Raw genomic sequence first — 14,915 nt, 5'->3', positions numbered from 1 at the left:
ATTATACAAAAACTTTTATAGAACCTATTTATTGAGAGAGAGAAAAAATATTAGTTTACGAAAAGTTAGGAAACTCACGTAATGTACATGGTATGAATTTTCGCTAACAAATTTTATAAACATATTTAAGAATTTATGTTACTAATTTGAATAATAACGACATTCTTTTTAAAGTAACAAGGCATATCAGTACAAAATATTTCAAATTGCCAATAATAGCTCTCCCCTCGTGGGTTCACAGCTTTATTCCCTTTCACTTAATTACCCGATTGATGAATGTTTATTCCACTTTACATGAAGACTAATTAATTAGCTAATTATCAGTTTACCTACTCAAATTTAAACGATTACCATTCAAAAACACACGTCAAAGCAAAATACCATCCGTCGCATCGTGGCATTTTTTAACATGCTAATTAGCGACCCGACGTCGTTTAGGCTGCCTCAAAAAATGTGACCGTTATTTTAAAAAATCTGGATTAAGACACCTCGTAATCAAACCGCGCGAGTAGCTGTTGAGTCCTTCATTCCGTGCGAGTACGCAAATCCCACTCTTCTTCTCACTCCTCGCCCCTCTCTCTGTGCCCTCTGTGCTCACTTCTCTGTACCAGTTTTGGCAGCATTCTCTCTCTCTCTCTCTCTCTCTCTCTCTCATTTCATGCCTTTCTCCTCCCTCCATTACCACACTCTTCTCTGTCCCTCGTTAGCTGAAAAAGTGAAAACCCAAAAAAGCCCCCTCGCATCTCTCTGTGGCTGCTCCTACCACACTACTCAAACTCAGCTCTGTTAAGCTTCACACTGTCATATCCATGGAAGCCACAGCATTCTAGCCACACCCATCAGCTCCAAACCCAAAACCCTTTTGTTTCTGAGCCCTTTTCTGTTAAATGTCAAAAAGGCCATAACTTTAAGACTGTTTGAAACTCCAAGAGTCGTTTCCTCAAGAACCCAACAAAAATGGGGTGCGCGCAATCGAGAATAGACAACGAAGAATCAGTCACGCGATGCAAGGAACGCAGAAACCTGATGAAGGAGGCTGTGGTGGCTCGAAACGCCTTTGCTTCGGGCCATTCCGGCTACACCATGGCCTTGAAGAACGCCGGAGCTGCGTTAAGCGATTACGGGCACGGTGAAACCCAACAGACCCAAGAGCTCGAAATCCTCCAAAGCCACAATCGGCCACTGGACCCCACCACTGAGCCGCCTCCTCCGCCGCCGCCTCACCTCGAGAATCTCAACCTTCCACCGCCTCCGCCGCCTCTACCCACTTTCACTCCGAGTCCTATCAAGAGGGCCACCAGCTTGCCGGCGATGAGTGCTGAGGCTCGGAAAATTGGGGGGCGGAGAGTTGGGTTGGCCATTGCTGAAGAGGATGAGGAGGAAGAGGACCATGAAAATGATGATGAAGATGAGAGTCATAAAGGGTTTCAGAGGGGATCGAGAAATGGGGCTTCGGAAACGACGTCGTCACCGCCGAGGACGCCGGAGATGAAGCCGGTGCCTCCAATGCCTGAGTCTAAGGGCATGGCTTGGGACTACTTCTTTATGGTGGATAACATGCCGGGACCTTCTTTGAGTGAGAATGAAGGTGAGGAGTTTGGTGAAGATGAGAATGTGGAGGTTGGCGGTGGTGGTGGTGGTGGTGGTGGTGATTTGGGTGATGACGTTGAGCCAAAGACTCCGGAGAAGGTGGAGGAGATTGAGGAGAAGGTGGAGGAGACTCCGGTGAATCCGACAATCGAGCATTCGAAGACGGCGCCACCGGAGTTTAGTAGGAGAGTGGTCAATGTGATCCCCAGTGTGACTTTGATGGAGATATTGAATAAGATTGATGATAATTTCTTGAAGGCCTCGGAGAGTGCACAGGAGGTTTCAAAGATGCTCGAGGCCACTCGGTTGCATTATCACTCGAATTTTGCAGATAATCGAGGTATATGCCACATTGATACTGTACTTCGAATTTCTTCTGATCCTGAGCTTTTATATGATGCTTATGTTTTGTTCACCTTCTTAGGTGTTATTGTAATGGTTGAGTTGAGTGTGTTCATTTTGATGTGTGAAAGAGACCTTTTTCTCCAGATCTTTCAAAATGTCTTCAAATGTTTCCTATCAAAAGAATATGTGCAAATGTGTTGGGTTTATTTATAAATTTGTATTAAAAATATTGAAATCGTATCTTTTAAGTATTCAAAACTACATTTTGGAAATCTGATCTCAAGCTTATATACTTTCACTTTCTGATATTTCAAAGTGAGAAAAAGTACTTTATACAAGATGTTTGTCTATATGTTGGTTCTAGTGACTTCAAAAACTAATTCATCTTTAGTTGTCAGTATTTACCCTTTTATTTTTCAAGGATTGATGCTTTGAATCTGCCTGTTCCAGGACTCAAAAAATGTTAAATTGCCTCAGGAAACCACAATTGAATGACTATTCTACAAAGAAAATCTTTTGAATTTTCTTACATTTGTGCTCGTGCTTCATTGTTATAGGCATTCTCTTTATGAGATATATCCTCTGAATCATTTTTGGATGCAATACTGATTCTTGTAATGTTATGCAGGACACATTGATCATTCTGCAAGGGTCATGCGTGTTATTACATGGAATAGGTCGTTCAGAGGCATACCAGGTGATGGGAAGGATGAAAACTCGGAAGATTATGAAACTCATGCCACTGTTTTGGACAAGTTATTAGCATGGGAAAAGAAACTTTATGATGAAGTGAAGGTGCATTGCATTAGTTTGTTTCATCTTATTTGTTTGTTGCCTTTCATCTTGATTCACTATTCTCATTCTGCATTCATGAACATTGTTAGTATCAACTCTCTACTCGGTGTGACTGGGAGAATATATTTTGAAAAGTTCCCGGCATAAGAATGTGCAGCTTACTATATGCTTATTCTCATACCCTGCACCTTATTGGTTTTGCTTTATGTTGATAGCAAGGGGAGCTTATGAAGGTTGAGTATCAGAGAAAGGTTGCTCTGCTGAATAAACAGAAGAAACGCAACGCCAGTGCTGAAACCTTAGAAAAAACAAAAGCAGCTGTAAGTCATTTGCATACAAGATACATAGTTGACATGCAGTCCATGGATTCTACAGTTTCAGAAGTAAATCAATTACGGGATGAGCAGCTGTACCCTAAACTTGTTTCTCTAGCTGATGGGTAAGTCTATGGCCCAGAATTACATTGAGAAATTTTGGTACTTCTTTGTTTCATTCCTGTTGCCCCTTAGTATCTTCTTGGTTGATCAGATTATAGTTTCTTTGTCTTGAAATCATTTTGGTTATGCATCAAGAGCCTTTCATTGTAAAAAAGACTAGTAACATCTAACGTTCTACAAATCACCATTCTAATGTGGGGAAATTGAACTGATGTTTCCATTTTTTCAGTGGGACTGTTTCCTTGCTCTTCTGACAAAGGATGGCCATATATTTATTGCATTAGACTTATATACCAGTCATGGGCATAGCACTCACTTAATGTCAACTGTGCTTGCAAACAATTCTTGTACATTGTTCTGGAAGCTATTGCTTTCTCCTTAACAGATTGTGGTAATATGTTCTTTGTATTAAGAAGGATCCTCTGGAAATATTTTAATCTCGTCTGCAACTCAGGATGGCAAAAATGTGGGAAAACATGTGCACGCATCATGGCAGCCAGCTGAAGATTGTCACAGACCTAAAATCCCTTGACATTGCCTATACTCCGATGGAAACCACAAAGCACCACCATGACCGCACCATCCAGCTCTATAATGTTCTCCAAGAATGGCTTTCACAGTTTGATAAGCTCGTGACTCATCAAAAACAATACATCCAAGCTCTTAATAGCTGGTTGAAGCTAAATCTCATTCCCATTGAAAGCAGCTTAAAAGAGAAAATCTCATCCCCGCCAAGAGTTCAACATCCCCCAATTCAAGTCCTCCTCCATTCATGGCATGATTTCCTTGAAAAGCTTCCTGATGAACTTGCAAAATCTGCAATATCGTCCTTTGCAGCTGTGATAAAGACCATAATACTTCATCAGGAGGAAGAGATGAAGCTAAAGGAGAAGTTTGAGGAAACAAGGAAGGAGTATCTGCGTAAAAGTCAGGCATTCGACGACTGGTACCAAAAGTATACGCAGAGACACGCAGAAATGGATCAGGAGAGAGGTGAAGATGCAAATCCCAAGGATCCTGTCGCTGAGAGGAAGTTCATTGTTGAGAGCTTGAAGAAGAAACTGGAAGAGGAAGTTGAAGCTCACCAGAGACACTGTATCCAGGTGAGAGAGAAGTCGCTGGGGAGTCTCAAAACTCGCTTGCCCGAGATCTTCCGTGCCATGTCAGACTATGCTCATACCTGTTCCGAGTCTTATGGAAAACTGAGGTCCCTTACGGAGCCAAAAGCTTGAAATGCGACCCTAATGTGTATGATCTGTTTTCCTAGGAAGCAGGAAGGTTTTGTACTTTTTGTATGTGGCAAACTTGTTTCACTTGGCAATTTAATGTTGGTAATCCTTGCTTTTCTGTAGAAAATCTGCTGAAACATGCAACTTAGCCCTCCTCAGATCCCATGCATCGTGCATGGGAGACCATGTAGTTGAGATTCCAAGGAAAATTAGAGAACTTGTTCATTTTGTTAAGAGAGAGCTCAATTGGTGGGACAAAGTACCATGGTGGAATTTTATTTTTTCCCCCTTATTTATTTATTTGTTGAATCTACTCTTTTTTCTTTCTCAATCTTTGTTCTTTGGGTAAACATAGAGCCTATCGAAACCAATCTAGTGGATGACTGGGGGACCATTGTCGGCTAACGTGCGTGCCACAATGGAGGAGAGAGAAAGAGATATATATATATATATATCATGAAATTCTTTAGAATATAGAACAAAACAAATCCCAAAACAAATATGCTTGATCTGACATTTACATAATTAATATGAGATGTCATATGCCATTTTTTTTTTAATAAAAAATTTATTTGGTTGTGATTACTTTTTAAGCTATGAACATAGTGTTGTGCACTTGAGTATGAAATATGAACAAGTTTTATGTAATGATTAAGGAGCAAACTCAACTCAAAAAAAAAAAAAAAAAAAAAAACAGTGAACAACTTTTTAAACATCTTAATAGTATCACTCATTTCCTATTATTTGGTCATTATACCATTCAATCATAGAAAATCTTGAATTCAAATCTCATTCGCGAAAATCATCTTTGAATTTTAGATTTTTTAAATTGTAATGTTTTTGGTATTTTTGAATATAGAAACAAGAACTATCACCCCCTACCCTAGCTTGACCACCAATGGAGAGAGATGAGCTTTTAACTATTCATGGTCCCATCCCATCCAACATCTTGGCCAACTCAATCATGCATTATTACATGCTAGAAATTTTCAGCACCGACCATTTAATCTCGCACACAGTTGTCATTGTAATTTCAAAATTTCAACTCTTGCTCTGAGAGTCTGAGCTGAGCTTCATGGAAAACAGTGTTATGTTGTGTGATTAGGTAAGACTTCCCTTTCCAAACAGTTCGAATGCAACATCATCTGCATTGACCTTTTTTTTTGTCTCCCTAAAATCTTTGTGGTTGTGACGTTGCAACTGGGATTTCATTGGTGAGAACATTTCTCAATTTTCTCCATTTGAAGAAGCTTTTTATTTCTTAATTGTATTTAGCAGGTAAACATAACTAGATTGGATTGAATTGGATTGGATTGGATTGGATTGGATTTAGTTGGATTCCCATAAGCAAATTTGTCATTCGATCCAATAATTTTGAAAAGTATTGGATTCTAATTGGATTCCCAAAATAAATTAATTTGGACGAATTAAATTGGATCTTACACACCCTAGTTTTCCTATATTTAACTGGGCCAATGTGAACCACTGTAATTAAGCTTTGGAAGTTTCAACACACGACCAATCTGAATAATTAAGAAATAATTAAATTTCTTTTACTTTTCAAAGGAATGCATGTAGGCATGCGGCTAGCAAATAATGACTCTTTCGGCGTTCACGCTTTTTGACCCTTTTAATTCTCTCTCTCTCTCTCTCTCTCTCTCTCTCTCTGCTTCTAGTAACCTTTAGACTGGCTGAGACACCAAAGCAGCTTCATCAAAGCTTCTTCAGCTGAAGATGAAGACCCTTTCCAAGTTCCTTTATTTCTTTAACAGTAATATCTTTCAAATGGATAAAGAATCGCATATATTGGAATATGCAGTTCCTTATATTGAGGGACACCCTTTAAGGTCCTCTATGATTTTTTTTTCAACCATCCAAACTGTTTATTTTTTAAGTCTTCATTCATAGATTATTTTTGCAAAAAATCATACAAATTGAAAATTATTAAGACATCTAATTGGGACCAATAAAATAAACGAATACGTTGTACCGAGAAAAGACTATAATAACAATCATCTAGTTGACTGGTCAAATGATTTTGGATTGAAGTTTGTTTTTTTTTTTTTTTTTGGCAGAGATATCTTTGAGGCAATATCTATATATAAAAAGCACCCTTTCCAATTTTCCTTTATTTCTTTAACAATAATATTTTCAAAGAATCGCATATATTGGAATATAACCATTAACTTTGGTCCATTTTAAGAGCAGCCAAGTTGAGCCAAGTCAAAAGCCAGAGCCATGCCCTTTTACATTTAAATATGAATATATATATATATATATTGTAATGTCACACCTTTACATGTATATATATATAATTGGTTCTATAGCCAAATGAGATGCACAAAACTTGGTCTTTGTCTTAGCAATGGGCATCAAAGAGTGGTGCAATTCGCGCAGCCAAAGCATCAGGTTGGGGCAGCCTTACATGTCAAGCAATTACAAGAAGCCTGATCAGCCGGGGTGGCAAAGATTTTGGAAGAAATTCAAGATGGACAAGAAGAAAAGTTTCAGTTCTAGCACTGTCACGCCGCAGGCAGCTTCTTATGATCCAAAAACATATTCGAAAAATTTCGATCCAGGGATGGGATCGATGGAGCCGGATAACTTGTCCCGGTGTTTCTCAGCTCGTTTTGCTGATCCATCCATGATTTTGCATAAGAATAGGAACTTACTGGATTGATGTTATGAATGCCAAAGAAAATTTGTGTATGTCAGTTTTTGATCTTGGTGTAAAAATTCCACTATTATTTTCTGAAACATATTCTCTCTATCCCTCCTCTCCCTCTTCCAAATTAAAGTCCCGTAGTTGCTTCTAATTTTTGTTTAAAGCTTAAGCCAAGAAAATCCATGTAAAGTATTGGTTGAATTTGAACAATAATTCATGTTTTGCCATTATTATAATGATTTGTACAAACTAGAAAGACCATTTCCATTTGGTATCTGGGTTTTTAGGTTTGCTCGGGCCAGACGGAGATTGGCCCTCAAGTGCAAAGGCAGAAGGGAGCTTGCCTGCAAGACCCACCAGTCGAGCAGGGACGAAAGTCGGCCTTAGTGATCCGACACCTTAGCTTATGATCACAAGCAAAGGCAAAAACACTTGAAAAAAAGAGAGAACCTTGGATGTTTCAGCTGCTATTCTTTTCTTTGGGCTCAAGGCTCAAGCAGATAAGCTTTGAGAGGGCTAATGGCCATTGGCCTACTCTCTTTTTTCATTCAAAAGTGGAAGACACCGTGATGCAAGAAAATCTTTCAAAATTAACAATTGTTTCTATCCAGTTTTTGTTTTCAGTTTAACATTAGACTTCGTAAAGACTGAACCCAAAGATAATGGGATTTGGATAATTAATTACAACATGAAATGGATTTGCTCATGTATACCAAATCATCTCTCTCCTTTCTTTTTTTTTCTTTTTTTTTTTAATTTAAAAAAAACAAATAATGTTCTATTTTAATTTAATCTAAATTGCAAGGAATGAGATTTGAATTCGGGTGCAGAGTTGGAAGTGTTGGCAAGTCCTACACATCCACTCCAACCAACTTAGCTAAGTCCATATATGCGCTAAATCATCTCTCTATCTCTCTGTTTGCCATAATAATATTCCTTCTGTTACCAATTTTACTAACTGCAAATTAATGATTTTGAAAAGTTTCCCTCAATTATTTGTTTTTTTGGTCTGCAAGTGATTTCTCTCGCGATGACAAAATGTTCGTACAAATCATTTTTATAGGCTCAAGTCTCGAGTGACATTCTCCCATGGGGTGACAATGGACTACAAGTTTGAAACAGGGGTTCTGTTTTTATAATTTTTTTTTGGTAAATACCATGAACTGTACCCACACCTGAAGGGTGGGATTAATCCCATCGGAATTCAACTTGCCCCAAATCACAAAGTGCTTTCAACAGATTTTGAAATTATTTTAACACTTTTCTTATGCAACCTTTCTCGGGTTTAGTTGGGCTGAATGCGAAACCTTTTGGGTTGCGTGGGTCTCAAATATTAAACCCATATTTTGAGAAAATTTGGTGTTGTAAGGTTGACCCAATTTGGCACACAAATATTTCTATAAAAAAATCTTGAAGGAATGATCCAATTAGCTCCACAGCACATAAAATCTTGAAATTGTGCTGAGCTCTAAATTAATAAGATTTGCAGTTGAATTGAAGCATAAAAATAATCCTACAGAAGCATAAACCTATGATCTATTTTCATGGATTTATTCATAGAGGGCTAATGTAACAAGCTGTGCTCCTTTTGAAGCACATAATTAAGAGGGTTAACTTCAGATTACTGTATTACAATCTTGTTGCTCCTGTCGACAATTGAATACTGATAATGGAGATTTCTTTTTCAAATTTTTTTGCACGCATGGTGGTTGTCGCTGGTTCCATGCTTACATGGAGGAGGTTGCTGTGCCTGAATCTGATTCTTCTTCAACTCGTCTCCAGCCACAAGGAAGAACGCAGTGTGCCTAAAAAAGTTCATCATTTTGAGCTTGGACTCGGCATCAATGTCCGAACTGGTGTCCAATGCTTGCTGCATATGATGCAGCCACCTCTCTGCCGCTTCGTGCGTGACGGGAAATGGACGGTGACGTGCAATCAGAGCCGGATGGCCTGCCAAGTTCCAATTGGACAGTAAGGACTCGATCCATCAGTAATTAAACCCTAAAATAACCGCATTGTACTAAATTGCAACATATTACATGGGACCGGACAATAATGTGCAAGACTTAGATATTATTTGGTTTGACAGCAACCTGTGCTACGAGTCCACTCAAATTATATCAAATTAAATTATATCGTGTACTGCTAAAAATGCTAGACTCCACCATACATGGAACTATTCACATATGTTTGGTGTTACCGTCGCACGTAATAATATATTTTTTTGGTATAATTGGTTCAATATGATTTAACTTAGTATAATTTGGTTAAAAATAAACCAATTTCCTATCCAATTCAATATGGTGTACCAAACTAACAAGAGCAAAAGCCTCTGCCTTTTCTGAAGAACTTGAACTGAAAATAAAAAATAAAATAAAATAACCACAGAAGGGCCACATACATACCCCTTCTCTGAGAGTAGAGATTTGGGCCTCCCATTCTCTGCACGAAAAACTCGTACTGGTTTTGGATTGCGTCTTCCTTCTTGGAACTGGCGAAAATTGATCGAAACCATTCTTGTTCGTCGTCGTAAACCCTGGCGATCAAGCGCTCAATTGTAAATTCACCACCAATCAAAATCCAATTCAATTTCAATCAATTACAAAGAATGGAAGCATAATGATTGGTGAAGACGAAGGAATGAACCTGCTGTAGAAATTGGTGGAGAGGTTGACGAAGGCCTGGAGCCCTAGTTTCTCGAACAGGTTCGACTCGTCGATGGCGAACGCGTCCGCCGAGTCAACTCCGCTCCACTCGGCGGCCTTAGCTTGCAGGCTCTGCATTTTCTTTTTGGCTGCTCTTGCTCTTCCTCCTGTGTTCTGTAGCGCAAGTGTATGAAGTCTGAGAGAAGTGTATTTGTATATATATAGGGGCGTGTGCTGGTCGCGTGGATTGCACGCTTCCTTTTTTCCTTGGAATTTGATTTGCTGACCAATGGAAGTGGAGAGAGGCTCAAAACTGTGGGCTGTGGTGGATTTGCTGGTCCCCGTTTTCTTTTTATTTAATTATATCTTATGCGCAATGACACTATGAGCTAATCATGATGATAGAGCATCTCTGGTGGGAGTGGGAGTTGTATATAATGAGTTGTATGTTAAATATACATAATTTGTAATCCGAATAATCTATAATAGGGATGTAAACGATTGTCAATTTGCATCACAACTGTAAGATGCAAATTTAAATGCACATGTGCATCTTTTTTTACATCCTTTGCAAGTAAGGCCTATACGAGAAAAGGTGATAAAATGTAGACAAAAGTAAACAAAATTAATTATACATATTTAAATTTACATATTCCTTGTTGAAGCAAAAACCACATTTACAACCCCCAGAAGTACAAAAGAGATGTAAAAGTGACTTTACACTCCGAAAATACACCCCCTTTTACCCGTTGCAAAAATATCATTGTTCTATCAAATAATAATTAATTAAATAGTGATAAATCAAAATTAAAATAAAATAAGAAATAAATTTAAATTGGGCTTAAAGCTTTAGTTAGATGGGCCTAGATTGGGCTTAGACCACTAATAGCAAGGAAAAATGGCGGCACACCGTTTTTTTATCTTAAACCGTTTACAACCGCCATGCGTTTTTTCACAGTATCGTGCAATCTCCACCGTCGGTTCAAATCAAATAGGCGCAGACTGTAACTTAAATAACAAACTTTAACAAACCCTAATCTCTTCCGTCCGATGGTACGGTGCATGGTGCCAATCTCTGTGCGTTTCTTTCTTTCTTTCTCAGAGATCCTCTCTACGGTGCTTGAGGAGCTCTCTCTCTGACTAATCAACCGAAGCTTGGCTCAGAAGCCCTAAATTTCCCAAATTTTTGTAGAATTTTGGTTGCAGACGGGGGATCGATTGCTTGAAATGGTGACGACGGTGGGAGTAGAGACTAGGATGGAGAACTCGCAAAGTCGAATCAGGAAACGGCCCCGTTCGGCGTGGGACGTCGGCCCATCTCAATCTGAACCAGAGGTTGGTTTCGGTTCTTGAAATTTTAGGGTTAGGGTTTCCAGTGAGGAAGGGAACGGGTTCGAAACGACAAGCTTAAGGCTTTTTTTAGGGGTTTGCAGAGATAAAGGTAATCAGACAGGGCTGAAAAGGGTTGATGGATGCATGTTGTTTTGTAGGCGCAACGGGCCATGGTGGCATGTAATGAAGGGATTGGAAGGCGTGGATCGCCTCCGAAACGAGACGATGATCGGGAAGGACATTATGTTTACAATCTTGGCGAGAATCTCACTCCAAGATGTGAGCTTTTCAGAGAGTCTTTTGCATATTTGTCTTTGCTAATGTGTTTGTGTAGTTTAATGTTGTGGATTTGTTCAAAGATGTTGACTTGGTTAATGATATTGATTTGGCAGATAAAATACTTAAGAAGATGGGTGAAGGTTAGATGTCAAGTGTCCTGCTGTCTACAAGATTTTATATTTTTCTCATTCTGCTTGAGTCATTCAGCATATTGCTAGTGCTGTAGGCACATTTGGCCGAGTTTTGGAATGTTGGGACCGTCAAGCACGAGAGTATGTGGCAATCAAGGTAGTTCGGAGCATACGAAAATACCGGGAGGCAGCAATGATTGAGGTTGATGTGCTTCAGCAGCTTGCTAAGCATGATAAGGGCATCTCATGGTACATGTCTTCTGGGTTTCAGCTGATAGAATTGTTGGTTCATCACTGTGATGTGGTCTAACTTCCTGTATGTACTGCAGCTGTGTGCAGATTCACAATTGGTTTGACTACCGCAATCACATATGCATAGTAAGTATCCAATTAAGTTCCTTCATGCAACTCGTGTACTCGTCTAATATTTTATTTTAGTTGAATATGACAGAATTGATTATTGCTTAATTCACTCTTTTCTGCTGATGATGTGGCACTGCCTGAAAATAGATATGACCCTGCCTGCTTTTTTTCTTTTCATCAAGTAGTTTAGATGGTTGATTCCCATATATATGTAATAACGATAGAGCTTTCAAATTGAGTTACAGTTTGATATTAGTATGTCCAAGGACTTTATTCATGGAACTGGGAACTAAACAGAAACCTTCCTTTGGATGCATTTAATGGTTTTATCAGGTGTTTGAGAAGCTTGGACCAAGCTTATTTGATTTTCTAAAGAGAAATAAATACTGCCCATTCCCTGTGGATCTTGTTCGGGAATTTGGACGACAGCTTTTGGAATCTGTAGCATGTGTGTGGATAGTTCTTAGTCTCATTCTCTTTATTATTTTTATTCTAATCAGTCACCCAAATCTCTCTCTTGGCCTGCTTTCTTTGTCCAGGGCTGTAACAGGGTGTTATAATTGAGTCCTTTTGTTTAACTTGTTTTTCTTCTTTTCTTCTTTATTATATCCAACAGATATGCATGACTTACGCTTAATCCATACTGACCTGAAGCCAGAAAATATTCTTCTTGTGTCCTCTGAATATGTAAAGCTTCCTCGTACTAAGGTATCTTGGACTTTTACAATTCAAAGTTTATGACATGTTTCATATTTGGGACAGACTCAGTTAATGAAAAAGTGCTTGAAAATGGTACAGAGGTTTTCTTCAGATGAAACGCATTACAGGTGCTTGCCCAAGTCTAGTGCCATTAAGCTGATTGATTTTGGTAGTACTGTGTTTGATAATCAGATTCATAGCTCCATTGTTTCTACCAGGCATTACAGAGCCCCTGAGATTATTCTAGGTAACTAATTACAGTGTTAGCAAGCCAAAATTTGTTGTATCATTTCTTTGTTTTTATTTATCTTTTCCGACTGAAAAACCACACAAAACAATAAGGCGATTAACAAAAAGACTATCTAATTGGTGATCAGAGAAGCAAGTGCTTGAGGCTGGCATACCTAACAACAATTTCATTTTAAAGGGAATGTTCAACTAGTCATTGAAGGTCCAATAAGGACAACATAGTGGTTCTTTAGTCCCCATATTTTGATGTTGGGATCCCCCAATATGTTCAATTAGGATACATTACATGGTGGCAGTGATGGTAACCATTTAGCAACCTAATTAGGCCTTATTACACTATGACATTGACGGTGGACCTGTTAACAATCTATATTAGGGTTTTCATCATTAATGAGACTTATCCTTTTTTAATATTTTGATTTGTAACATGGACTGTTCAAATTATCTTTTGCCCTGATCTCTTTGCTTGGTCTGTTTGAGTTTGGCAACATTGTCAACATCTTCATCTCAAACCTGTCTCTCTCTTTTTGTGTGTTGGTTTGTAAAGATTTTAGCTGTTATTTATAGTTTTGGGTGCGTTTTTTGACAGTAAATTTTGAAGTTATTTCTCATATTTATATAGTTGGCCTTTTATATCTTGTTCAGATCCCCACTTCTCAACCTTACTTGGTTGTACTTTATTTTCTACGTCATTTCAGTTTCTTATGAAAGTAAAGAAAGAATCACCAAATATGTATTAATAATATTTGGTTACAATGGCCAAACGATATCTTGCCTGCATTTCAGATAATGACCACTAATAACACCTATCATGTTTTCATCCTTGGGGTATGTGTATTTTGCAGGTCTAGGATGGAGTTATCCATGCGATCTGTGGAGTATAGGCTGCATTCTTGTTGAACTTTGCGTGGTTAGTTCCACATTTCTTTATCCTGGTTAGAATATGGATCATCTGGTCAGGAATTTTTAAGATGTGGAATTTTGTCAGGGCAACGCATTATTTCAGACACACGAGAACTTGGAGCATTTGGCAATGATGGAAAGGGTATTGGGACCTCTGCCGCAGCAAATGACTCGAAGAGCCAAGTATGTAGTGAAATTTACTGACTCTGGTTATTTTATCCAGACAATTTTTGGTTGAATGAGTTGATTTGTATTGCATCTAGAGCACCTTTTTGATAATTTCATGAAAATAGCATGTTTTTCTCCCCTCCGAGATTGAACGAGACATATTCATTTCCGACTTAAACATTTTCTTAGATCTTACTATGTTATGAGTTTTCACATATCAACTTTTTACCCATGTGCAGCAATGGTGCTGAAAAGTATTTTAGGCGGGGTGCACGACTAAATTGGCCTCTAGGAGCAGTTTCAAGGGAGAGTATTAGAGCTGTGAAGAAGCTTGATTGTTTAAAGGTTTTACCTTTTTCCTTTTCTCCGTCTTTTTGGTTCTCAAAAGTTTTTACATGATTTGGCATCTTGTAAAATCTCTTGATTTGTTATTTGATATGATGACATCGTTGTTGTATCCAGGATCTGATATCACGACACGTAGGGTCCTCGAAAGCCAGTTCCTCTCTGACTGATTTGTTGTATGGTTTGCTGAAATATGATCCTTCTGAACGTCTCATGGCTCGACAGGCCCTTGATCACCCCTTCTTTAAAATTCCAACCTGAGTAACCGCACCATGAAATTTAATTGGGTCCACCATGCTAGTAGTATTCTGAAGAAGACAAGCTAACTCTTCCAAAATTGGAGATAGATTGAGAGAAGAGAGAGAAAGCTTCACTTGTATATGTATAGATACTGTAGTGGCTTTTTTTTAATGAAATGTTCGAGTTTTTTCCTCCCCTATTTAGATTACATTGGCGATTTAAAAAATGCAGAGTTTTCGTGACCCCCGATATAATGAAAGTTGATTTTTCGTACTTTTTAACTCTTTTTAACTCTGTAGACGTCCGGAAGTTTTGAACTTTCAGGTGTAACAAAGGCATGAATTACAGGCCTATTTGTATTTCTCAATATACAGAGTAAGAGTTCCCATCCATCATTTCTTCCGTTTTACCTTCAAATTACAGTTGATCCGTCGGATTGAAACCTCCATTAGATTCGCCAACTAAGGACGAGATTACTGTCCAATCATTTTGTAATATCA

General features: G+C 38.5%; 3 protein-coding genes across 5 annotated transcripts; 2 read left to right on the top strand and 1 right to left on the bottom strand.

The window, feature by feature from the left end:
- Nucleotides 1-510: 510 nt before the first annotated feature.
- On the top strand, nt 511-4,688 carry LOC103320143 (protein ALTERED PHOSPHATE STARVATION RESPONSE 1). The gene is made up of 4 exons (XM_008221778.2): nt 511-1,930; nt 2,564-2,730; nt 2,946-3,169; nt 3,622-4,688. The coding sequence occupies exons 1-4, from the start codon at nt 958-960 to the stop codon at nt 4,397-4,399; spliced, it is 2,142 nt and encodes a 713-aa protein (XP_008220000.2). The 5' UTR covers nt 511-957; the 3' UTR covers nt 4,400-4,688.
- Nucleotides 4,689-8,626: 3,938 nt separating this feature from the next.
- On the bottom strand, nt 8,627-9,906 carry GLB3 (hemoglobin 3). Its single transcript, XM_008221777.3, has 3 exons — nt 9,708-9,906; nt 9,467-9,597; nt 8,627-9,011 (listed from the first exon to the last, which is right to left on the bottom strand). Exons 1-3 carry the CDS (start codon nt 9,842-9,844, stop codon nt 8,746-8,748), a joined length of 534 nt encoding a protein of 177 aa, XP_008219999.1. The 5' UTR covers nt 9,845-9,906; the 3' UTR covers nt 8,627-8,745.
- Nucleotides 9,907-10,660: 754 nt separating this feature from the next.
- Nucleotides 10,661-14,614, top strand: AME3 (Protein kinase superfamily protein). Of its 3 annotated transcripts, XM_016792392.2 has the most exons (13): nt 10,661-10,783; nt 10,899-11,041; nt 11,197-11,317; nt 11,431-11,457; nt 11,544-11,697; nt 11,778-11,826; nt 12,145-12,259; nt 12,428-12,519; nt 12,610-12,757; nt 13,605-13,669; nt 13,748-13,845; nt 14,070-14,175; nt 14,293-14,614. In XM_016792392.2, exons 2-13 carry the CDS (start codon nt 10,934-10,936, stop codon nt 14,434-14,436), a joined length of 1,227 nt encoding a protein of 408 aa, XP_016647878.2. In that variant the 5' UTR covers nt 10,661-10,783; nt 10,899-10,933; the 3' UTR covers nt 14,437-14,614. The 3 variants fall into 3 exon arrangements, with proteins under 3 accessions (XP_016647878.2, XP_008219997.2, XP_088901423.1); XM_008221775.3 differs by having other exon boundaries at nt 10,666-11,041; nt 13,766-13,845; XM_089045297.1 differs by having other exon boundaries at nt 10,666-11,041.
- Nucleotides 14,615-14,915: the final 301 nt, after the last annotated feature.

The sequence above is a fragment of the Prunus mume genome, linkage group LG2 (assembly GCF_029339155.1).
Source record: "Prunus mume cultivar Tortuosa linkage group LG2, ASM2933915v1, whole genome shotgun sequence".
Classification (NCBI taxonomy): domain Eukaryota; kingdom Viridiplantae; phylum Streptophyta; class Magnoliopsida; order Rosales; family Rosaceae; genus Prunus; species Prunus mume.
The sequence above is the reverse complement of the archived record's forward strand: the minus strand, read 5'-3'. Positions and strand labels throughout refer to the sequence as shown.